The sequence below is a fragment of the Sesamum indicum genome, linkage group LG2 (genome assembly GCF_026168435.1).
Source record: "Sesamum indicum cultivar Baizhima isolate 11 linkage group LG2, ASM2616843v1, whole genome shotgun sequence".
In the NCBI taxonomy this organism is placed as follows: Eukaryota; Viridiplantae; Streptophyta; class Magnoliopsida; order Lamiales; family Pedaliaceae; genus Sesamum; species Sesamum indicum.
In genome coordinates, this window is record NC_142658.1 from 16,629,875 (window position 1) to 16,656,209 (window position 26,335).

Below are 26,335 nucleotides of genomic sequence, written 5' to 3' on the forward strand. Positions count from 1 at the left end.
AAATCCCTGCCAAGAATCTGATATTTATAGCTCAGATTTGGGACCAGCTGGCGGCACTCAGGAACTTTTGTCAGTGGTTTTTTCGAATTTTTTACAAGTGGTGGGATTCAGGAGAAGTGTGGGCCGGAGATATTATTAGAGACATCGATTTTGACTCCTTAAATTTTCTTTGGGATGACAGTTAGTGCATATGCTAATCATGGTTATGTAATAAAAAACAAATTGAGTTCTTGCAAGAACTGTCGTTGGGCTGCTGCTTTTTGAGGTTATTGGTTTTAGGCCTACCTTCTGCACTACTACACACGGATTCTTAGCTGTTTCTGCGTCACGGAAGCGCGCATGTCGATCATTATCTCTAATATGGAGTTATGGTACTGTGGGACGCTTTAATACAGAATATTAATGCTCTCTTTTACACTTATTTTGATAGCTATTCAGTACGTAAATATGGGAAAAAATTGCAATTTCGATCCCATAATTATAGAGGAGTCAATTTTAGTCGTGTTGGAGTTCAATTTATCTATTAGGCATTGCAACATAAACTGGGGAGGAAGGAGGTAGGAGGATCACTGCGCTGTTCCATAGAGATGACATTTGAGAATTATAAATTTATGGGATAATTACCTTATAGCCCCTACAAAATAAGCAAATTATCGTTCTACTTCGCATAATTAAAGAAGAACTAATGTTTGTGGAAGAGCTAATAGAGATCCGAATAGAAATGCTAAAAAATTAAGAAATAAAGAAATAACGATGATGAGAGTAAAATCGAGTTATCACTGTACAAATAAAACCAATTGAGAGGTTCAGAAAATACGAAAGAGAAGTAGCTATATTTGTTCCTCGAGCACATAAACTATTAAATATCGAGGATGAAATTTTTATTAGGAGGGGAGAATTGTAACATCCACAAATTTTTAATATATAATTGTGGAATTAATCGATAAATATTTACAAAATTTAGTAAATTAATAAATAAATTATAGATGAAAATTGAAATATATTAAAACTTGAACGGAATAAATTGGAGCTTATTATAATATTTAGGAGCAAATTATATAAATTAAGAAAATTAAAAAGGACGTAACGAGTACTTTGAATGGAATTGGGAGGTGGGCCATCACCCACCTCCCAACCTCCATGATATATATATATATGTATGTATGTATATACAAATCACAATTACACATCATATTGTACACATACAAAACCATTGCAATTTCTTTTTCTCTTTTAGAAGGCGCGCAACACATGTAAGAATTTTTACTTTAATTTATATTAATTTATATAATTATATTATTTATTAGTTTGTTTATTAAATGTTGTTTATATCAATGTACTATTTAATCAGAATATTTTATGAATTTGGTTGTTTAAACTATTGTCACATTTGATAAAAAGAACTATGATGTGAATAGAAAGAGCTATGATGCGAAATGAAATTGATGAGTCGGCGTATTAAGGAGATTCATTTGAACGTTATATAATAAATGGTGACATTGAGTTGGTAGAGATAATCACCATATCACCTTCTGGTAAGTAGACTAGAAAAAAGGAGTTTAATTTATTATCTTGTTATGAGTTGGTTGTGTCATGTAATAAAGTTAGTGATATTAAGAAATTAAATTGATTATATTCTACATATGATGCTCATTTTAGTTTGTCTGAACTATATTTGATGTACATGTATAGATAGCACTGGTTATTTGCTTACTAAGTTGCAGGCTCACTCCTCTGCTAATATTTTTGAGATATATATCTCTACCCATGGAAGCCTAGTTCAAAATCTTGTATTTCAGTCAAGTCGGGCCAATATATAGTTTTTCTCTTCACCCGTTAGTACAATAGAAGTTACATTTGAAAATTTTTAAATACGAATTAAGATTGTGAATAAACTGTGAATTAATTATAATAATTTACTGTATGTTGCTTGTTATGCATATTTAGCAAGGATTGAATTGTGTGCAATAACACGTATGAATGGGGTTTACTTTAAGTATGATGTTTATGAGAGAGATAATTATAATGCCGTTAGGGAGTGCTACAATTATATTGGAAATCGTAGGTTGCTATTTGTGACGGAATTTGTGACAAATTTGCTACCGATAATTATTGGGTGCACAAAATAATCGTTGAATCCACAGAAAGAGTTTTGAAGAATTTGTGTGTAATTTGTAAAAATTCGTTGCAAAAAATGGCGCAAAGAGAATCTGTCGCTGCAAAGATATTGCAAATGCGGTGATTTTGCAACAAAATTTGCAAAGGATGGTTGTCACAAATTTAGACGAAATTACGACCAATTCACGACGAATTAGGTGCAAATTAGTTGGAAGAGTAAATGGCGTTGCAAAATCATTCTAAAACTCATCGTAATTCGCAACAAAATTTTAGAATGGTTACCTTTCGCAATGGATTTTTTATTATACATATATTTTTAATTAAATTTTATGTAATATTTTATATATATATGCTTTTAATTTAGACCGTTGATTAAATTTAGTAAAGTCTAAACCATCGATCTTATTTATTAAATTTGAGCCTTAGATTCAATCAAATCCAATGGCTATTAATAATGTAACGTAATTTTATAACTAAAAATAAGAAAAAATTAAAATATCTAAAAATTGCCAATGAGTGACACGAAATCACGTGAGGGGCATATTTGCTTTATGATAAAAATCACGTGAGTTTGCTCATTTCGTATATAACAGTGGGTAGTTTGTATTGAACCCGTATTTATATGTATTTATATATATATGTGTGTGTGTGTGCGTACATACATGAGATAAAAATACAAAAATATGATATTTCTGCATGATGCCAAACTTTGAGCATATTTCGATCCATCCCGAAATTGGATCGACCTCAATTCCATCAGAAACAAAATGATGAACACTGTTGACTCTAGCAAGTGACCAAGAATCATCTACAAATAATTAAAAGATATGCATGTTTACATCATACCATTATTTCCTTTTCAGGCATCTCGTTGCTACACCTGTGGATCAAAATGATCATATGTGCATGAGGGCAAAGTGCAGTGGTTGGGAATTTAAAAATAAGGACAGTCAGACCAATAAATGAGTAGGGTTCATGCTATCAATTCAGCCAGCAACAACTATCCAAAAAGGACTTAACACAAAAAAGGGAACTTCGTCTAACTTCTCACCTTTCCAGATGTCTCTTTGCCCCAACTTCTGAACAATGGTGGAGTAGCCATGAAAGGAACAGGCAATTGGGCTTCTCGAACATGCACAGATGCTCAGTCACGAGTGACTCGTCGGCTGCAATGTGGATGCACTGATCCATTTAATCAGGAATTGTAATAATTTTGTATTTGTTGGTGTTATGGTTGGGATTAGAGGGTTTACTTTTCTTAAGGAAAAAATGCAAGCAAACCTCATTGTGATATTGCAAATGAGTAAATTACTCATTTATGAAAAAATAAATAGCGATTTACCTCCCTATAATTTTTGAAATATAATAATTTACTTTCATATGATTTTTAAAATGAAACAATTTACCTCCCTGTATAAGGAAGTAAATTGCTTCATTTTAAAACATATAGGGGGGTAAATTGTTATATTTTTTTCATAAGGGAATAATGTACTCATTTTCAGTATTACATAAGGATAAATTGCTATTCATCCCTTTTCTTAGTTTTTCGCAGGGTTTTACTGTTTCCAATTGATTAAGACCCTTTATACTTAATTATTTGTACTGGCTATAGAGTTGTTTAGTGAAGTTAATGACGCTAAATATGTACCAAGGAATTGCATTTTAATAGCTGGTGTTTGCGGTTATATATACGATGAGAAACAATTACGATATATTTTTTGATAAAGGAAAAAACGCAAGCAGTTTCCTGTGATATTGCAAATGAGCAAATTATCCCTTACGAAAAAAAATAGTAGTTTTTCTCCCTATATTTTTTGTAATGCAACAATTTGCCCCCTCTGTGTTTTTTAAATGAATCAATTTACCTCCTTATAGAGGGAGGTAAATTGTTGTATTTTAAAAAGTATAGAAGGATAAATTGCTATATTTTCATCATAAGGAGATAATTTGTTCATTTAGGCCATGTTTACCTGATGGGAATACACAATACATCCGGGCTAATCGGGATCATCAGTCTGTTTACTTGCAAAATGTGCGGCCCGATACTGACGTCTGAAGCTCGGTTCATAGCTGGATTAAACACGATATATGGATTCGGGCGAGAGGGGTGGGATTCGAATCTAGACCAGCTATCTGATCTTTCATGCTCTGCTGGTTTGACTTTGTTACCCTCAACTTAGCTCTCTCTCTCTCTCTCTCTCTCTCTCTCTAAATATACCTTTTCCGACCGCCAGATCCACGCGCCGTCGCAATGACAGAGTTCCTGGCCGCCGAGCAACCACCAGAGCCACCACCTCCATCCACCCCCACCGCTGCCTACCATCTCCACTCCCACCGCAAACCCTTCAAGCACGACCTTCTCCCCATCCCCAAACTCGTCTTCACTAACAGCACACAGACCTTATCCCTTCTCAAATCTACTCTACTCTACTATGAGTTACAAGTTTTATGCAAAAATGGTCCTTCCATTCATTAATCTCCCAATTGAAGTTTAGGGCGTAGAATTGAATTGGTTCTCATATTGGACTTCAATAACTATATATCCACCCCCTCACATTTATGACACCTCCTATAGTTATTGAAGTCCAACTGCCATATTGGTATGGAACTCTAGGTGTCATATTGGTTCCTATTTGATCAACTGCCATGATCATGGATTTTGAGAACTCACATTGTAGAGAACATAAGAGATTCATCATTATATCATGAAGAGCGATGAATTTCTTTTATATATATATATAATTAACCTCATGCATGCTCTGACTATGTTTAAAACATATATTTTTAACAACTATGGATAAAATAGTTGCGCCAACCATGAACCAAGTCATAGTCATTCTATGCACAAGGATACTGTAGAAACTTAAGTCTAAAACCTAGTTAATGCACTATTGTAATAAAGGAGAATCAAGCCATACCATGCCTTATAGGCTTCCATATGACACCTCTTATAGGTTGTTCGTTGAATTAATTTGATAACCTCTCATCAACGCTCGCTAAAGTACGCATACGTCACATACCATTATCTATTGAAACGTGACAATCATCACATGAACGTATAACTTAGTATAAGTTTTAGGTGAATCGTTGTCGATACTTTGTCTCAACCGATTCTATAACTTGAAACATTATAGATCGACTACAGAGGTTGATTTGATACCATCATCAAGATCCAACCACGTGGCATTTATGACCTAAAGATTTCAACCAAATGCATATAATAAAATACAAGACATAAGATGAAATATGATCAAATAATAGTTCTCATTAATTAATATTTTATTAAAGAAAGTTGTTTAGAATGATTGCCATATTGATGGTCTCCAATTTTAGCATTCAAGTACAAAATGTTAAAATTTTAAATAATCTTACCTTGTAAATATTAGCTACAAAGTAAATTAAAAACTTAATATATAAATTGATAAAAAAAATTAAATTAATGAACTTTACATCATTTTTTCAAAAAGCTTATAAAGTAAAAACCATATAATATCACAATACACTGTAATTAATAAAATTGGTCTCTCATTAAAAAAGTTTAAAATATTTTATTTTTAAAATAAATAAACTTTTATTTTTTGAACACAAATAATTAAGAATTTCCTGAACCAACAGAACTGTTAAAGAAATATCAATAATTAATAAAAATTACAAAAATGACAAAATTAAGATAAATCCCGATTAATGAAAACTAAAAAAAGAAATCTTTTAAAAAAGTAATTACAAATTTTATTTTATCAAACACAAATGGTTAAAAATTTTCATGAATTAACAAAATCATAAAAAGATTGTCAATATAGGAAAATAAAAAAATAAAATCGTTGCCTCATCTAATGACTCCAAGACATAGTATGAGCGAAATTTTAATTCGTACTTGATTCGATTAGATTTATATAATAAGTATAATAAATTAAATTTATAATTGATATATAATTTAAAAAAATCGATCATATAATAAATGCAATTGATTTGATTTAACCTGAATAAGAATTTTTTTATAATTGTACAATTGTTTTCCGTTTTTGTTATAACAGTTTCTTCTAAAACCCCTTTGCCCTGTCTTCCGGGTAGGGTTTAAGCTTCAAGCATCACAGCGTACGTCGGACAGCCGTAGCATTAGATGGAGCCAATTGTAGCTTCACTCTGGAGCAGTTTCCGGCGGGTCCCTCCGGTGGCCATTCCGGCAATGTTGGACTGTATATTGGCTTCCACCGCTGCATCTCCATCATCTCTTTTCTCTGCTCTTCTCAATGAATTTCCCAATCTTACTAAGGTAATCTATTCACGCGTCAACTGCACATTTTTGTTCTTTTTGAGGCCGAAATTGCTACGAGAACTTGATGGAACTTAGTACTAGCTAAAAAGTTTGTCCGCGTCCTGTATCTTCAGCCAAATCATCTCAGCTATTTTTTACATCTTATTTTCTTGCGTTATATGCAACCTATAGGGACAGTGCACATTGCCCCAAGCTATTCATTTGTGTGGACGACGCCTTTGTGAAATGTTTCCAGAACCCCTGATTTCATTTAAGATGGAATGTTCTGTTGAATTCGAGGTAGTTTAGTAATGTGCATTTTGCCCCTAAATTTTAAGAATATATGCATTTAACCACTTAAATTGTTTGAAATCTTTATTTTGGTTGAAAATAGTGGAATATTTTACCAAACTATTGTCATATGCTACTTTATTAGTTAATATCAATATATAGTTATTTTACTTATTTATAGTGATAAATATAGTTATTATCTTCTATTTTTTTTTAAAATTTTAGGTATTATTAGATAATAAACAATGGTTTTTAAAGTTTGGCTCCAATAATTATCATGATATATGAGTACATGTTTATTTGTGTAGTACATAGGACTTCAATTTGGTATGGATAAGAAAGGTAATATGTTTTGATGTTTTATCTCTCATTCATTCCTTGTGTGAACAACAAATATTTAATGTACGTGCATTACCTATGTTATCGTAACAATAATTAGAGGAATAATTACAGAAATTAACTTTTATTTATCTCACATACAAAAATTAGGAATAAAATAAAGTATTTTATAATTACAGGTGAGTTCATTTGGTTTTATTTTCCACATATAAGTAAATGGATAGTTGAGGACAATATTTTGGTAGAATATTCCATTTTATTCATTCAAAATAAGGAATTTATGGTAAAATGTAATATTTAACCTAGCATAGGTGGTTAAACTCACCTATGTTAGTACTTGAGTGACAAAGTGCACGTAACATAAACATTTCAGAATCTGCGGTGGAATATTAGGGTGTTTGGAGAACATAGCCTATAGCTTGGGGGACAAAGTGCACTACCTCCTATAGGTTGGGAGGTTAGGATGTCTTCAGTTAACCCTATTTTCACAACTTTTTGGGCTTATTTAGAAACTCCTTGAAAGAAAATCCTCACACCTAAAAACTCATTGTTCTAATTGTTTTTACCTGAAAAACATATAGACTACCTTGTCCTTCCACTTTGTACAATCTAATCATATGGAACTGATACTGGTGAAATTCAGTTTCCATTCGCCAAAGGTGGTACAACTGAGGAAGTGATTTTGAGTTAGACCTCTTGAATGCTTACCCAGGAATACTGCTCTCTATCTTCCTGTCATTTGTGCCTTTAACAAAACTTCTGTGTGTGATAATTGATATTCAAAATTGTTTCTTTCTTTTCTCTTGTTTTAAGAGAGGCTATTAGCATAGAGTCCATAAAATCTTGGACAGAATAACAATCAGTAGATGATAAAAGGGATAACTAGATTAATGACTGTTAGGTTTTCTTTTGGTAGTCATGTATGATACGAAGAACCGTGCACAGCCCTACACATAAGCACAAAGCCAATTGGAATAGAGAAAGTAATGTTCCTTATCATGGTTGCATAAGCACAAACCCAATCGGAATGGAGAAACTAATGTAAATCCTTGTCATGTTTTTGTTTAATCGGACATGTTTAGGGGTAGTTAAGTACATGTTTAGAGTTCTATTAATCGGACATGTTTAGGGGTAGTTAAGTACATTTTCCTGGTCAGAATTGCTATGGGCATCTGGCTGTTACGTGGTTAAAATTTCAGTGTTCCTCTGACTAATGCTTGAAATTGGGGAGATGATTAATTGTAATTGTAGTTAAATGATGGACTGGAATGACACATTGTGAAGTCTTTTTGGTGATATGAGGGCCTGACACAGATTGATTTTGGTGGAATCTTAAAATGGCCGGTGCTTTGCCATTTTGGATAACCAGGGTGTTCTATCTATGCAGGGGATTGTACAAAACAGTGAAACAACAGTGAGTGAGTGGCATAACTGTGTTGTTTCCTACGTGGCCGCCCTCTCTCACTTCCTAAAGAAGTCTGGTGAGTTTATACTGTTATCTAGAACACTTGCCATTTCTCCTCCACTTTGTGTCATTTGTATTTTCTTCATTTTGCTTTTCTAAGTAGAAATACTGTAAGCTCAACCGAATTTGTTTGGAAATAGATTGATCTCTAAAGTTTAATAATCTTAATGGACATATTGTAATTGTGGTTCTAGCATGGATCTGGAATTGCAAAAATTGGTGCAATTAAAGTTTACTTTGTGATTAGTTATCATTTCCTCAAGGCCTTGCTGCTCAGGCCAAGAGGTGGGGAGGGTGAAGGAAAGCTCTAATGGTTTTGAGCAGTGAAAATTCCTTTTGGTAGTTCATAAGTTGAGGGTAGATAGCTATGGTTGAATGCTTTTGTTTAATTGTTGTTCAGATATATCTTTCTGCAGGTGCTCATGACATGCATATGTTTATTTGGAAAATGTTGATTCCTTTGTTGAAGTTGGTGCATACATCCAATCTTGAGCTATTTAATGAGGTAAAGCATTCAGCTTACTCTTTGTGCCAAACATGCGAAAATTTGTCTAGAGCATCTTCATCTTCTGGTTACGGATTTTCAATTCATTTTGTGAGTTAGGCTGCAAGTTTGTTTCTTGATGTTGTAACGGAAACAAACAGCTGGGAGGTGCTTGAAGCAACCATGGTCCCTCTCCTGTTAAGATCGATTGGCCTATCAATGGGAATGTTTCAAAGTGAAGAATTGGCAATATATAAATGGAGTGAAAATTCAACTTTTAAGGGTTCCATAGACAAGAAAGTGAGCCCAACATCTTTTGATGATTCTCATGACACAATGGTTGATAAGTATACATGTGGAGATTTTCTGGAATCTCACTCTTATGATCTTCCATTCTCTATGTCTTGTCATATATTAACTTTGACGCTGGATGCTGCTCTTCTAAACAAAGATGGAGGAGTTTTTCCTGCATCAACTTTAGCGAGTGGGTCCCAGGCAAAACAATTTGCTGGAAATATGCTCTGGGACCTCTCTAATTTGACTCTTCATATGCTTTCACAAAGTTCAGTGCATAGGTCTTCTGCAATCAGATTTCTTCTTCCATTCATATTTAAAGCATTTGCACGCGATTCTACCTTCAACGTTGCAGTTCCTGGGATGAATGAAGTATTAACCAGGTATACAACATAGCTTCCATGGTACACAGTAAGATCAGCTTTACAAATTACCTATTATTGTGTTTCTTTTTCAAATGTTTCTTCGTTTTACAGGAAGAATTATTTTATGAAAATATGGAAGAGTTGTAAGTTACTGTTCTCTCTTGGGTCTTTGGAGAGAAGAGATGCTTATGATATACTTTCTTTGTATCTGTCCATTTCATTGCCAACTGAGCAATATGAAGATTCAACTGTGGGTGGAAGAGCAGAGACTTTTGATTTAAGAGCTGATGAGGACTTTTGGAATGAAATAAAGAGAGGCTTGGTAAATGCGCCTTTTTGTTGAATTTGTTTAGTCTTATTAATAGAACTCACTGATATATTCTTCTCCAATAATGTCATATATGTACCTCAATCTTTTAAGCTTGATAAGGAGAGCCTAGTGAGGAAGCAGTCATTACATATATTGAAGACAACATTAAACTTGAGCAAAGAAAGGAAATGTTACTCTCACATTGCTGAGGAAGTATCAGATGAGAAAGGTTCTGATTCTCACATGATCAGCAAAAGACGGAGGTGGGCACAAGAAGAGGCCAAGTCACTGGGTGTTGGGAGAGTATGTAATCAAAATGAATCGAGTTTCACTGGCAAGAATAGGTGGGAGGCATTTGTTTTTCTGTATGAAATGCTTGAAGAATATGGTACCCATTTGGTTGAAGCAGCGTGGAATCACCAGGTAGTTGTTATCAATGTATTTAGGTTCTGGAATTAATTCATTTTCCATGCTTATATGGGGATGTTAGGCCTGTACCTTTCTGAGAAGTGGACTTGCACATACACATTTGCTATCTTCAAAGGTTTCCCCGTATTTGGTGTAGAAAATTACTGAGCCTCTATCTATTCTTTTTAATATCTTCTTTCAAGTTTACAAGTGTTGCATATAATATTCTGATGTTTTTCTTGCTTTCTTTCATGTGCATGTTTATGAGGTTTTCTGCAGCACCTGGCATGCAGTTCACCCCTTAAATATGGGGTCACTTAATGAACTGGAAAAATCCTATACAAAGTCAAACCAACAATGTGCCGAGCGAGATTGATTTCATTGATTTTCTGTATGAATCCATGACTTATGTTTCGTCCTGGAATCATGACAATCAGATTGCTTTCTGTTTGCATTATCATAGATCTGTGATGGTGTCATTCTTTTCGTTTCTTTTCAACATGCTTTTGGTTGTTGTCTTAATGCTTTTTCCTTTAAGGTGCTGTTTACTTATGTACAATATTTTGGATGTCTAATTTTCTTTTTTGGTCCTTTGTCTGACATATTATTTGTTACAAATACTGTTTCTTAGCTCTGGGACAATCTCTATCTTGAAAAAAGATGGGAACTATTGTCTTGTTTAACATCCTTTCCTGTTCCTTTTCGCTTTAATAGATTATGCTTTGGCTCCGGTCTTCGATTCCATTAGAGAATTCTGTACCCTCTGTTAGTGAAGAGCAGTATTATAATCGGATGGCAACTGCCGAGCAAATATTTGAGTGGTTGGCAGTTTTATGGGAACGTGGCTTTTGCCATGATAATCCACAAGGTACTATATTTTCTCATATCTTAGGTGATCTTTTGATATCTGAAGCTGCATATATTAGTTGTGTACCTTGGTATGTATGGCTTATTCTTCTAGGTGAAATATTAATACCTTAATTGTATACTGCAGTACGATGCCTTATCATGCAGTCATTTTTGGAAATCGAGTGGGAGAACTATGGCTGCTGTGCAAAACTTGTGCCGAAGGATTTCATTCTTGGTCCACTCATACGAGGGTTAAATGATCCTGTTCACCACAAAGAATTTGGTTGGTTCATTCATCTAATGAATCACGAAGCTTGGAGTAGAATCAGGTCTCCATTGGTATTCTTGCATAGCTCATCATGCTTTTTCTGTCGTAGGTGTGAAAGAGATCTATTCTTCATGGAGAATTGATGCTGCCGCTAGATTTATGTGCAAATATGCCAGCTATATGGAAAGGAGGTATGCTATAGTATGAAGGAGCACACTTCTATTTCTTAAAACTAAATTGCAGATGAAGATTATTATGGTTGACTTGTAACAAAGTTATATGTGTGATGGAGTCAAGCTGAGCTAAATTTTCCTAGGTAATAATAACTTTAAGCTACAGTATGATGATCGGTATTGATTACACAGTCATTGTAATTGGTATGGAAGACCTATGGATTTGTCCTTGAGCAAATAAATCGAACCTTGATCCATTTATAATTCTGATATGATTACTTCAGTTGTCAAAATGGTTTCTTTTGGTACTTTAGGATTGTGAGCCGTCTTGGGTCTTATATTACCTCCCCCCCCTGAATTTATGTAAAATAAGTTTGGTAGTTCTGACATGCAACATTTGGGTTTTCTTTTCCATTTTCGGTTAAAGACAAGAATTTTAGACAGGTGAAGAGTATAGAAGAAGAAAAGATGTCCTCTTAATGCTGGAATGCAGACACTAAATCAATCAAGAAGAAAATAATATTGTCTAGGATTCAAAACCATTCAAGAATTCAAGGAAAAGTGTCCTATACCTTTCCATGCAGTAAGGCTAGATGTACTATGGTAGAATGAAATGTGAATAGGATTAAACCTAATATAGGAGAGTCTTCTGTGGAAACAGTTTTGTTTTTTTAGCCTGAGAACTTGTTCGTATTGTGCAGTTTCTGAATTTATTTCTTAATTAAACTGTATTTCCAAACCCTATAACCAATTAAGAAAACAAGTTTCACATAATGTTTCCTCAAGATCTTTTTTTCTTTTTATGAAATGAAGCAAGATGTGAAGTTGAAAGATGGTACCCATCAAATATTGGATCTTCTTAAAAGCCTACATTCAAACACTAAACCAGATCTACCCTCCTTCAATGGATTAGGTACGGCAGTATTTAAAACTGAAAATTGTCTTCTTCAAGATTCTAATTCTATTGTAATGAATAAGCACAGACAATAATGAATTCTGGCAACCAATTGTTTATGTTTACCATTTTGAGAAGCTAACCAGCTATAATGGATAGTATTCAGCCTTTTGAGAAAGACACCCTTTGTTTCTGTCCCATAAGAATAGTTCTAGTCTGACCCAGTTTGGATGAGGGTTTAGGAGGTTCTGAATATTATACTCTTCCTCTAAAAGTGGTGACTGAGAAGGAATATTTGAAAGCAAAGAGTCCTGACTTTGTGCGGCTGCATTATCTGCATTTTATTGACATTTAGCTAATAATTTGTCGTGATACAAGCTCATGTAAGATGATGCAGTTGATATATTAGTACACTCCTCTATCAAATTTAAGGATTCTTGGTACCAGTATTATTTTGAATCAGGATCATGTTGATCAGTAGTTGAACGTAACAAAATGCTTTTTTACAATTACCTTCTACCTGGAAAGTTGTTCTTTGGGTTGGATGACATGAATAACAATATCAGTTGCAGCAAGGTTTTTACTTTAACTGGTTTAATTCTCTGGAATATGTTGAACTGTGTAGTCCTTGTCGTTCTTTAGATTGTACTACATCTAGTTAAAACTTAAGAGTAAAGAACTGGGTATGTGGATTTGAAGCATCTCGTCTATCTACAGGCAGCATGTTTCATTCTTGGTTGATTTGTCATCTGTTCCCAAAACACATTCTTTTGGCCGAGCTGGGCTGATGTGCCTCGTCGATTGCATTGCTTCGGCTGCTTGTGGAATTCGGCAACATAATAATCCTGAAGTTGAGCAACTTATTGATGCTAACACTGATCTGATCGTAGTCGAATCTGCACCGAACTCTTGGAAAAATGATAGAGCTGATTTATTGGATGTTTTGCGATTTGTTGTTGAGTGTAGTAAACAACATTTTAATACGAAATACCGTCATCAAGGTACTAGATTCATCTTGTCATGTACTTCAACTCATGAATGATGATTATGCTAAATAACCTAACTCTGCCTCTGTTATTTCTCTTAGTTTGTGAAAAGATTTTAGCTGCTGTCGATTCAGTGATGGCTGCAACTGATGTTCCTCTGGAGATCCTTTTGCATTTCATTTCTAGTGTGCCTCCTGAATATACTAATTATCGTGGTATGGGTAAAGCTGTGTTTGCTGATTTACCTGCATTTGATGTTGACCATTCATCATGATATTTATTGTCTGCCCTTACATATTCCTTGCTCTTTTATTGTATTCTAGGTTCATTAAGACATGTAGTTCAAAAGTGGCTCCGTGGTCCTAATTTGCAGCTTCTTAAGGCTATTCAGAAATTTCCTTGGAACTTTATCAGTTGTCAACATCCACTAGATTCTCCTTTTACTTTTGACGATGAACAGTTGGATGCATGGGGATCTGAAGCAAAACGTTGGGCTCGAATTCTTTTTCTTGCTGTCGAGGACAGGGAACACTTTGACCCAATCCTTAAGGTTCAATATGTTATGTTTATATAGCTGTATTATATGTATGTATGTATTTGTATATATATATCTAACTGCTAGCATATGTTTTCTCTTTCACTCTTCAATGCTGTCTTATGTATTCTGATGACTACAATCCCATATGTGGCTAACAGAAATCTGGATAAAAGTTATTGCACTTTCTGTTAACACGATTGAGTCTTGATCCGAGCTTCCTATAATATGTCCCCTAGTTTACTTTTGTAATGTATGAACTCAATTCTGATGTAATATCTATATGTTTGGAAAATGCTCATATATTGATGGATGTAGAACCAATTTACTTGATTTTCTTCCGATGCTAGACTCCTACGTGCATAGGACTGGACGTAGTGCGGTGGGGCCAATTTAAGTAATGTTTTTGGCCCAACCCAATATTTGTAATTTTTAAATTTCTTAGCCCAAGCTATCCCACAATCATCAAACCCGCACTTTGTGGTATAATTGGGTTGGAGTGGGTTAGGTGGTTTTTGCCGTCTTTAGTATAGTGATATTGTTATAGTTCATAAAGTTATCTCAATTGTACAATCAAGTAAATTTTAAACTTAAACTGTTCCAAATGCATGAAATATATAATTTCAAATACATATTCTAAAGTCATGAGTGAAAGTTTGCATACAAAATAAATTAACAATATTAATTCGATAAGTCTCTTAAGTCTCATGAAACATCCTTCGATGTATTGAACACTGTAATGAAAGATGTATAAAATATTGATTGAATTGCTTACCTGTTTATACACATTTTTGTATAGTTATATATTTATTTAATAAATAATACGCAAAAATATTTAAAAAGTTAGTATATTTGAAGGTATGGCAATTTTATTCTTATGAATAAGGTCTTGCAGAAGTTAGAAAATCTATAGTTTGAAGAAATCATATATCTAAATACTCAAAGGACATTGTTTAAAAATAGAAAAAGATGATTTTGAAAACATATTACAACAATATTATGATATCATCAATAAATTCTTACAATGATCAACTATATAAAAAATGTTGAACATATAAAAATAATCAAGAATTGGTTGATTAGTTGATATCCATTACATATTTATACATTTGTAGTATACAATACAGGTAAACAATATCAATTAGTTTCATAATTATTTTTGTCTTTAATATTAATTTGTTTATTTACAACCTTCGCTCAAATTTATAAAAAATTGTAATTGCATTGCCAGAATTCATGTTCTATATTTGAAAGAGGTTGACCTCCTTGCTTCTCTCATGTACACGCCGAGCCCCTTTTCTCCTCGGCCCACAGAGACAAAATGTAGGACGCCCCAGGCAAGGAGTCTTTATTACGTTGTTGTGAGGTCGAACACAGTCTATAAACGTAAAACTGATCCCAAATGCCAAATTGTGGTCTTTTAGAAATTAGCCTGAGACCAATCCAACCACTGCAAATAGCGGTGTGGTTTGAGTTTGGCCGGTTAGTTGGGGCGGTTTGTTCCGACAGTTTTGTTTAACACCCTATATGTGCATGCTACAATTAAAAAGCTGAAAGTCAAAGAAGCACAAAATGAAGCCAGTGAAAATCAGAAACCTCAATGAAATGGCTGTACCCATTTAGACAGTTTGGCTTCAAATGATACTATAAATGAACAAATTGATGCTTGTTATTGGTTGGTGGACGTGCTAACAGTATAATGAGGTACATTGATTTGATCTGTATTGGACGTGCAGGGATAGTAGTCTACTTGGAGTTTTACATGTATGTTCATATTTTTGTATACGTCCCCCATAATCCCTGAAAATTTTAAAATAATTCTTTTCACCACAAAGAAGCATCTGAGCAATTTTCATTATTTGAATTTAGTTCACATAACATTTCGTTGATCAATTTAGTTTGCAGTTAGATGTATTTACATCTTCTTATGATGTCTCTACATCTTGACCACTGTGAGCCCTTTTATGCAGTTCATAGAGGATCATGGTGGTGATGTCTGCAAAAAGAAGAATTATTCAGAGTGGGCGCCCGTGAAATTTTTCATTCTTGTTTCCAGATTGGTTGAGGAAGTTCAATTAATCCAAGAGAGTGCAGCTAAACATTGTCTGAGTGGAGGAATGAAGCGAGAGACTTACTTTCCTGGGAGGATAGACAATCTAAGTTTTACAGAAGAACCAATCATTATTGACAAGTTTGTTGTAGTATTATTATCATTTCTGGTATGAATCGGACCTGAAGGTTTGCAGCTTTATCGCTTAGATAACAGCTTCATCTTGTTTATTCCTGCTTGATTGACAGGAAGAACTGGTTGCATTTACCAAACTATCATGTTCCATTTTCTGGTCGGCTGTAGTGACAGAGGACATGAGTTTGCCAGGTTCTATTAGAGGGAAGCTGGGGGGCCCAAGTCAGCGGCGATTGCCATCATCTCTTTGTACTTCTGTCTTGGAAGCTGTACGATAATTCAGAGTCCCCTTGCATTTCTGATTACTTTAACATTTTCTTTTGACTGATTATAGTTGTCTTCACATGTTCTGATCTTTATAACTTGCTACTTGTTTAACTTCAAGTAATAATTAATGAATTTGTCAAACTTAAGTGGTTGATGAATACCGGCACTAACAAGCTGAGCAAGACTGTATCTGATGCTCATAGCAAGTTGAGAGTTTGATGTGAAATGTGCTTAATCTGGATTCTGGAATCTGAGTGCTATATGGAACACAAGAATGTCTTCTGAGGCTTAGTGTGCACTAAAAGTTTTAGTGATCCTCCTTGTTTAGGTCCACGGGCATTGTTCCAAGTTTTGTATTTGCTATACTAAAGTTTTAGTGATCCTGCCTTCTATTTTCACTTAAAATTGAGAAGATAATATCTTCTTGGCAGCAATGGGGAAACGTTCAAGGCATAAAGAAAATTATGTACAGATGTTCCCCCTTTCATGTCTGTGCATCTTCCAGATCCCCATACTGAACATGTTGTCTTGTTGCAAGAGCAAGGGAATGTAATGTGTCTCCTTGAACTTGAAAGTAGAAAAATATTTCTTATTTGTACAATAATGGAGGCATAAAAAATACATTCTTGATGCATATTTCTTTTTCCTTGTTCTCTGGTGTCATGTTGCTTGCACATCAGCCATATGACTAGAAAGAATCATATTGGGCTTTTACCCTGAACAAGCTTTGTAATCTTCTCGCTATAGATGAATAGATAAACTAAGACATGTTTCTGTTGTTCAATGGAGTGATGGAGAGTGGTGAAAATGATAACTGAAATGGCATTTATAATTGTTTGTACCTGAGATATAAAACGCTAAATGTCCAAAAGTGAAATGGACATGTAATATTGTAGCAAACTCATGTGTTCTATTGATGATTGAGGTCCATCAATAATGAGAATCCTACAAAAAGAATATTCCTTCATTGATGCCAAAGTAACATATGCACAGTAAAAAATCTATTATTATATTGCAGGCTTAGATGTTTGTTGTGCTTTTGATTTAACCTTCTTTTCTTTGGATTATCCAGTTTATAAGTATAAAAGGAAGGAAAGGCATATTGTCTGTCTTCTATCTGCATGGGTGTAAAACATTTTATGTTATGCTGTCTGGTTTCTTTAAGAAATTGTTTTCCATATACTTGATATCTAACAAAATTTGTGTTTCCTGTTTTTTAAACCCTTTCATTCATTTTCTCAACTCTTGTGTGCTGTTCCGAATTTCCTGACAGTAAAATGCACTAGTTTATCGTGTGTTTTTCTAACTAGTATTGATTACTTTCTAAAGACTTTCCGTAGATCCCATACCGGTTCTTAATGATTACCATTAATATACTTTTGGATGATCAGATATCAGCCACAAAGACTCTTGCTTCTACTTTGAGGTGTTGTGCAAAGTTTAGAACTGATGTTGTGACCAATTCTGCACAAACATTTCTATGGAACTTCTGCTGGAAGATTATCACAACTCCAGCACCTAAATCAGAGGTATGCTAGATTCTGGATAATTAGTGAATGACTGTGTTAAAACCTTTTCCATCTTAAACTATTTTTACTTTGAGCTGTTGGTTTGTTGTCTGGGTCATTGTCTGAAGCAGGTTGAGGCAGAAATATGTCTAGCTGCTTACGAAGCATGTGCATATGCTTTGAATGATTTAGTATCTGTCTTCTCTCCTTCATCATTGGATCTTCTCGCAAACAATTATAAGTCATTTCCATCTGAAGCAGAAGGCAAAGCTCTGTTAGATGCATTTGTTACCACTTTTATCCATAACATCAATAACATTATTGATGGGGGAAAATTGACACGCTCACGAAGGGCAGTTTTGATAAGTTGGAAGGTAACATCGATAACTTCTCTTCTTCTGTTTCAATTTGGTTCTTGCAGTTTGTGTAATATATTTTCCTTTTTCCAGACAAACTTTCTGTGATATGTCTGTCTGTATTCGTGAGACATATATCAGTGACAAGCAAACCAAATAGTCAACAAGCCTATATAATAATGATCAATGGTTAATTTGTTACTTGCATTTGGGTATTTTTCAAACATGTCAGACAGCTGATTTGTGATAGTTTGGAGGAGTAAATATTCATGGAGTTTCTTCTCTCAAGACTTATACCCAAACTGTTAAACACCTGGAACGGAATGTCCTAAAATTTGACCTTTTTTTTTTGTGTCTTCAACTCTCCCCTCTTGGAGATGTTCTCAATTTGGTAGGGCTTCATCCTCCTGTCATACTTCTGATCTTCTGAGTTGTTGCTCTCCTATATACGTCATACGAGTTTTCTCTTTGATATTGGCACCTATGTAACTAGATGGTTTGTCTCCAAGATGAGGCAGATGGTATGATGAGCATTTGTGAAGTTAAGAAGGCCAAAGTTCCTGAGTGGAGCACCTTCGAGTGGATATCATTATTTTTGTTCTGCGAAAAGCCTTTAGCAGCACAAAATTAGATGCCTGGAGCAAGAATATTTCTTTTAGTTTTTGTTTAAGTTAATTTTTTACGTTTTGAGGTTGTTTTACTTTTCTTTGATGTCTCTCATGTCTTACTTGAGAAAAACAAGTCATGAACATTTTGTAACCTTTTAGCTGGTATTTTATGGATGGCCTAGAAGCCTGCATTCCTTTGGTTAGAGCAAGTAGAAAGCTGAAATTCTATTAGGTGCAAACAAAGGAATGCTTCTAGTGTAACTATGGGTGTTCCATTCCTTTATATACAAAGTTGAGAAAAAGAATTCACTTATGTAGACTGTGTGCCAATAGCTTATTTCATGTGATAAGATCAGTATTCTTTGAGCCCTTAAGTAAACAATTTTTTTTCGTGTTTCCAATGTCCACCTTACTGTTGTGAAGTTATCTTCTCCTAGAAATGCAAGAGATGGCAGAAGCTTTTCAATACTTAAGGAGGTAGATTAATTAGACCTCTTGCTTGGCTCTCTCAGACAGGATTGCAATTGGCTTAACAGAACATGTTACAAGTTGGTGAAGACAGATGCCTCTTTCCTGTGTGGCCATTCCTTTAATGCTTCGGGCTCTGGTTCAGGTCTAGTCTATTAGACTGAGGCTTAGGTTGTGAAAAAGGCTTAAGGACAGGTGTCAAGCTCTAGTACTTTTAATTAGTTGCTGAACCACTGGGGAAAGGAAAAGATTTCTAAGGCCTTTTCCATTATCAGAATAGCAGGAACAATTCTTTTGAGTTCCTGCAGCTGGCCCAGCTTAGCTGGAGAGACCTAATCTAAGAAGTTTATTTGCCTAAGCTCATACTCTGATTTGATTTTGAAACGGCATTGGAGCTTGAAGTGGGAACTGGAACTGCTATTTTGAATATGAACATTTTTTCTTGTGTTTGGATATGATATTGACTCAGCATTTTTCTATTTTCTTATGCCCCCGTCTTGATCAATTTGATAAATATTCATGTTCACTTTTCGGTTATTAAGGTTATATTTCTGTGTCTTCATTTGCATTCATTTTTCACCTTTTTGCACCTGTAAAATGGTGACTATATGCATTGATGAAATCATAATACTAAGGGATATATTTCTCTTTCAGTGGAGCTGTCTAGAATCATTACTATCGCTACCAAATTATGCACATCGCTGTGGAGTTCATTTGAAGAGGTTTAAATTTTTCTTTTCGGACACAATTGTAACGCAGATTTTTCAAGATCTTGTCGGAAGGTAAGATATGTGACTGTGACTGTCACTGTAAAATAACCCTTGCAATTGGGGACGAGTAAGATATAGATATATATGTATATATGTAATTGTAAATGCTAACGAAAGTTAATTTTTTATTTTACTCCTTCCATTAAAAATGTTCAATTGTGATAGTTGATTAATCAATTTGACTATGTTTTAGTGGTGAATGCTTTAGTGAATTTGTTGAAAATATTAAGTGAGTGATATTGAAGATAGATAATGTATGAAGTTGAAGAAGTTTAGTTACATGAAAGTATCAAATAATCGATATAATAAGTTAATCAACGACTAAAAGGTTTGCCTTCTTGCTACTATAAAGAAGTATTTTGGAATAAATGAAGTACTTTTTCAACTTTAATAGACTTTGGAAATAATTTAGATTTGTTATAGTTTTATATAAATACATGGAACACGTAGTAATTCTAGGGCCCCAGTAAGCTTCAATCTTGGATTCGTCCTTATATGTATGCTTGTTTGCATATATATAAAGTATGTCTGCGTCTCTTTCACTTTCACTTCCTCTCTCCTTCTCTTCTTCATCTTTTCTTTATTTTCTTTTTTGTGGTATGCTTGTTTTTGTATATGCTGCAGAGACTTGTCATGAGTTTTCAATGTCCTTTGAAAATTAGACAGTCCTTGGAGATATAGCGAGAACTTTATGTAAGTTATCTTGGTCAATGTTAGGCATTATTTTGTGTATTCTTGTTAAATATATGTAGTATATTCATGGGCATGATATATATAATGAGGACCTGTGTTATTATTAAGTTTGTGTCCCTAGTTTGTTTGCTCTATCCTTGTTATTTTATATGAAGTGCTCATCCAGACATTGTATGTATATAAGAGCAGGCAGTATTTTGACTCTCCCGCTGCCCTAATATTTTTCAAGAATTACGGTGTCCCATTTGGTCCCTCATGTCATATCTGAGTCCCTGTGTTTGAGTTGTGTATAATAGCTTGATTATTTGGGATTGCAAAAAATGAATGTCCCTTTTAAATCCTTCACATGGAGTATCCTTTTTATTCTTCACAAGGTTGAAGTAAGAAATGTAGTCCTTCTGCTTTAATTTTTGTTGTTTTTTCATCGTTCATGCCTATACTATGTATTTCTGCTTATAGAAGGGAACCTCACATATATTGTTTTCTGAAAACAAATCAATGATCTTGAATTCCTACACCACCTCTAATTTATTGCATAAATTGGTGTCAGAGATTATCTAGTTTCTTTTTGTCATTTGTCCTATCTGTAGACCTATATAAGATCAATTTGACTATGATTCGACCTTCTTTCTTTTGTTGTTATATGCTCATTATTGTCCTTCTGATTGAATTTGCAGCCTTGAACATGCTGGGGAAGTTTCTGTCTTACCTATACTTAGATCAGTTAGGTTAAGCATGGAACTGTTGAATTTAAAGAGAACAGATCTAGATATTTCCTGCTGTGGTGGAATAACTATTGAGGTATGATGCAATGCTTCCCAGATGTGCTAATATTCCATTAATTATGTGCCTTTTCAAAAATGCTCCCAGCACGTTCAGTTTTTGGTTTTGCTTTTAGTTCGGACTTTGATTCTTTATAGAAGCATAGTTTATCGCCTTTTCACTTTTCTCCCTTTTTGTCGTTTTGTGTAAACAAATCTGAGAGGAATGACATCTTCTAAGGTCGTGATATGAAATAGGAGTTCACATAATAAGGAAAAACTGAAGGAACTATGATATCTTAAGAAGAAAATATGTTTAGACTCATGTTGAACTTAACCATTTAGTATCTGGTTCCAGTTTCCAGAGTTCTTGAAAATTCAAGGGTTATGGTTCTTTCATTTATTGATTCTTTTGATTGGCATCTCATATTCTCAAGATTCAAGAATGGTGAGACATGTTGATTTTTATTTCTTAAGTACTGTTTTTGGTTCATATGTTTTTTCAAGCTAATCTGTTGTTAAGATACTCATTCTTTGCACAACTCTATTTTCTTTCTCTTTTCCACAAAGCCCCCATCTCTTCCATTTGTACAGGCTCTCCTTGTTCTTTGAATTTTCATTTCGCCAGGGAGCTCAATGATAAAGAAACTAGTGACATTATAACTCCCACAAGCTCTTGATAAGTTTATCTTTCTGTTTCAGTAGATTATAAACTCCGGACTATTGATCCTTCAGGAATTTTTCCTCTAACTATTTCTTTCATTGTCATGCTAGGTCTGTCCGCCTCGATCTCTTCCTTTATATTGACCCATTTGAAAGAAAAAGTGCCTTTGAACTTTTACTTGGACCTTACTCCTTAGTTCACGAGAGGCTAAATACGGATAATTCTCTAATGATATACTTAGCTCATAGGGGTGTGTCATGTGCAAAAATCACAAGGAGAATCTCGGTCATCTTTTTGTGCATATCTCAGGAGCGAAGTTTCTTTTGGAGAGACCTTTTAAGTTTATCAAAAACATGGTTGAGGTTCCATCTCTGATGGATGAGATTTTTCCTGATGTAAACTAACTGTTTTCGAGATCAGTTATCTTGCTATGACTTGGTTTATCTTGTTCGGAAGGAATTACATGTACCTTCAGCAGATTGCTCGATTTTAATAGTTACACTGACAGAAAGTTAACCCACCTTGCCTCTCTTCGGTGCAAGGCTTCGGTCTCTTTAGGGGTCTAGTTGTAGATTGGTCAGTGGTTTTTATGAACACTTTCATGTGTTTTCTGTGGACTTCTTGTCCTTTTCGTGGTAATCTCTTTTCATTAGATTCCTTTTAATACAGAAAAGGTTCTTGTATCCTCAGTAATAGGAGCACATTTGAAGTTGTTTTTCTTAAGTAATGAGTTGTCAAATATTAGTGTCTGATTCAATGATGATTTAATCAATATTGAATTAAAGATGTTGAAAATTTTTCCTTTAAGATTCAACAATGACCTGTTTTCTTTTATAAAGACAGTCTATTCATATCTCTCAAGCATTAATGGTTTTAATGGTTAAAGTTTTGACAATAAGCAACACTAGTGTTGAATTGGAAAGGAAAATTGCCTTTTATAAGACTCCGTTAAAATTGCTATAAGCAGCATTGTTGACTCAAGTTCAATTGGAAGGCAAAGTTGCTCTTTATAGACTGAGTTGAAATGCTTTAGATGGAGGCACTTTAGACTTCAAGATACTGGGAGGCATATGATTTTTACAAACTTTAATGTTTGAGGTGACTGTGTTCCTCAGATATTGTGAAAAGTTGTCTTAAATTCTTAAGAATGACCGACATATGATTAATTGTTTGTTGACTTCTACGGTTGCTAAGTTCAGCTGTCAGGCATATACATAAGAATGAAGATTATAACACTATGTTTGGGTTCATGTTTTTGCATTTTCTCAAATAAGATAAAACACACCCAATATTTGTTTTTGTGTTTTTACACCTTATGTGTGTGTTTTTTTGTCTTTCAACTTTCTATATATAATATATATATACTTATATATATAATATAAAAAAGACATGATTTGACAATAAACAGTGATTTTTGTCTCCCGAAAATACAACATTAAACATACAATTATTATATATAAAAATATAAATAAAAGAGATATGATTTGACAATGAACAATAATTTTTGTCTTCAAAACCCAACATTAAACCTACACCACTTATTTTAAAATATTTTAAATTACCTCAAAACACAAATCCAAACATACTATCTATTTCCAACACATACTTACTTATGTCTATTTTTCTCTCTCTATCTCCGAAACACAAAACAAAACACTCAAAACACAAATCCAAACATAAGGTAAAATTTTTGCAAATTTCTGATCTCATAATGTATTTTTATTTTTGAACTTTAGGATCAACGTTCCAATAAATGTGCTAAGGTTTCTGGAATTTTAATGAAAAAAGCAAATTGGAAGATATCCTGATGCTCCTCCGAAAAATGTATAAACTAATTTATGGGATAATTATTGACATCTAAATGTGAAGTCCAATAAGGGTCCATAAACTTTTACATATACTATAGCTATCGACTAATGTTCACCCTTTAAAGGGGTCTGTGCCCTTGACATTGGAGGCATTGGTGTAAGTAGTGTTGACATTAGGAGCAGTAGAAATAACATTAATTATTATTGAAATTCCTCAAAGATGATTGACAAAATGACATGCCATTTTCCAGCAAACTACATGGGCCGAAACTATGCGAGCAGTATGGCTTCTTCAACAGATTGTGGAAGGCTTAGTGCTGACACTTAAAGTTGAACACAGTGTATGCCTTCGAGTTGTTGTTAAAGCACCTTGAGGCTGCTATGTAGTTGTGACAAGCCGCTGTGCGTGGTCTGAATATCTCTGTAATACCTAGTTGAACTGAGCACTTATATGTAATCTTAGGAACAGCTTTATTAAAGCTATAATGACAAAGGCATCAATACTGCGTTGACTAGAACAGATCTGAATGAAAAGATAGAAAACCAAAGGGAGATGAGCAAATTTGTAGAGGGCCAAGAAGTCCACTTTTTGGAATGGACAATTAATGGTTGATGAATAGAATAATGAAATGCGAACAATGTATCAAGCTTAGCTTTTGTGTTTCCTTGTGAACCATATTTTTTCCTCCTGTACTGTAAAGCTGTATTCCCGGATAACTACTAATAAAGACTTTTCTCTTCTTAGATGATGTGGCTTTTGGTTCATTCTTCATGGATATTGCATGTCAGCTGCAACAAAAGGAGGGTGGCTCCTATTGCTGCACTTTTATCCTCTGTCTTGCATTATTCAGTTTTTGGGGATGGCCACATGCACGAATTTGACAATGGCCCTGGCCCTTTGAAGTGGGTATGTGGTATCCTCACTCTTTTTCTTCAAATATATAGCTTTTATGTCATGTTCATGTAAACTATAACAATCTTCTGCAGTTTGTTGAGAAAATTGTCGAGGAAGGCACAAAAAGTCCGCGTACCATTCGTCTTGCTGCATTACATTTATGTGGGCTTTGGCTGGCCTACCCAAATACCTTAAAATACTATATTAAAGAGCTGAAGCTGCTCACCTTTTATGGTTCAGGTATTCTTTGAAGTTGTTCAGTGTTCTGTGGTTGAAGTGGAGGAAACTTTCTCTTAGTAGACTAGCTTGATTCATATTGCCGAGTCAGTTTTACGTGACAGCTTGATCTCTTTAGGACAGGTTCATATCTTTTGTTTCTTACTTCTTTCTAATTGGTTCGTTTTGTATAGTTGCTTTTGATGAGGATTTTGAAGCTGAACTGGCTGAAAATCATGATGCAAGGACTGAAGTGTCCATGCTTTCAAAACGTCTAGATCCTGAGTTAACTGATGTAAGTTGCTGGTTGATAGTAGAGTGTGATCTTAAAAATTTCATGCTGTTTGCTGCTTTAACGTTTCTGTTGTTTTGCTAACAAGTATAAACAGCTGGATTGGAAAAATAAATTAAGATGGTTGAGCACATTCAAGATCCTAGATGCTCTTTATGAAAATTGCTATATTTGGTTTCTAATGAAAAGCCTAGTGGAACAAAAACGACCACATTGCACATGGGATTAAGGCAGTTTATGAGGTTTCATGGTTTAACTTCGAAGATGGAACTTGATTGAGCATTCTGCTAGAACACAACTCATCTAGTTGTAGAGAATTGTGACTTGGAGCTCTATCATTTTTCTTATTGTTAATTTTCTTTTTCTATATCAGAGTCTGCCAATGGTAATATAAGAAAAGTGGCGCTTTCCGTGGTCAAAGACCTTTTGGACACAGGGTTATAACAGTAACCTTTATGAAATGAAATAACCCATAAAACAAACTGGATAGCTTCAAAATCTCATTTGCTAACTTTAGTCAGCAACTCATCAAGAAAACATACATACACCTGAAATGTGCACTGTGGTGTTAAGTGATCTATCAACCCCTAGGTGTTAAATGACATAGAATAACCAACCAACAACAATCAAGCTCACTCCATAGATGTTTAGGTACTTCTGCATGACGTGGAATAGGCCTTGCAACTCCAGCAGATGTTTATTAATGTGATCCTTCCTTTTGGGGTGGGGGTGGGGGTGGGTGGTGGGGCAGGAGAACTTGTGAAGCACACCCGGATACAAAGAATAAGAATTCCATAGGGCATTTCTAA

The 26,335-nt window shown here is 34.4% G+C and overlaps 1 protein-coding gene across 2 annotated transcripts in view; it reads left to right on the forward strand.

Moving 5' to 3' along the window:
- The first annotated feature begins 6,137 nt into the window (after nucleotides 1-6,137).
- The window catches only part of LOC105155957 (tRNA/rRNA methyltransferase (SpoU) family protein), a 44,008-nt gene continuing 23,810 nt past the window's right edge, over nucleotides 6,138-26,335 (forward strand). The window contains exons 1-21 of one of the 2 annotated variants that reach the window (XM_011071948.3): nucleotides 6,138-6,391; nucleotides 8,391-8,484; nucleotides 8,885-8,973; nucleotides 9,073-9,629; nucleotides 9,723-9,933; nucleotides 10,033-10,344; nucleotides 11,044-11,197; nucleotides 11,324-11,461; nucleotides 11,556-11,637; nucleotides 13,232-13,515; nucleotides 13,602-13,715; nucleotides 13,824-14,050; nucleotides 16,006-16,254; nucleotides 16,334-16,489; nucleotides 17,879-18,016; nucleotides 18,127-18,369; nucleotides 20,082-20,209; nucleotides 21,568-21,691; nucleotides 24,869-25,030; nucleotides 25,111-25,258; nucleotides 25,429-25,529. In XM_011071948.3, the coding sequence (XP_011070250.1) occupies nucleotides 6,239-6,391; nucleotides 8,391-8,484; nucleotides 8,885-8,973; nucleotides 9,073-9,629; nucleotides 9,723-9,933; nucleotides 10,033-10,344; nucleotides 11,044-11,197; nucleotides 11,324-11,461; nucleotides 11,556-11,637; nucleotides 13,232-13,515; nucleotides 13,602-13,715; nucleotides 13,824-14,050; nucleotides 16,006-16,254; nucleotides 16,334-16,489; nucleotides 17,879-18,016; nucleotides 18,127-18,369; nucleotides 20,082-20,209; nucleotides 21,568-21,691; nucleotides 24,869-25,030; nucleotides 25,111-25,258; nucleotides 25,429-25,529 (3,864 nt within the window). In that variant the 5' untranslated portion in view covers nucleotides 6,138-6,238. Of the gene's footprint in view, nucleotides 6,392-8,390; nucleotides 8,485-8,868; nucleotides 8,974-9,072; nucleotides 9,630-9,722; nucleotides 9,934-10,032; nucleotides 10,345-11,043; nucleotides 11,198-11,323; nucleotides 11,462-11,555; nucleotides 11,638-13,231; nucleotides 13,516-13,601; nucleotides 13,716-13,823; nucleotides 14,051-16,005; nucleotides 16,255-16,333; nucleotides 16,490-17,878; nucleotides 18,017-18,126; nucleotides 18,370-20,081; nucleotides 20,210-21,567; nucleotides 21,692-24,868; nucleotides 25,031-25,110; nucleotides 25,259-25,428; nucleotides 25,530-26,335 lie in introns of those variants that run through there. The other variant, XM_020691754.1, reaches the window with a different exon arrangement.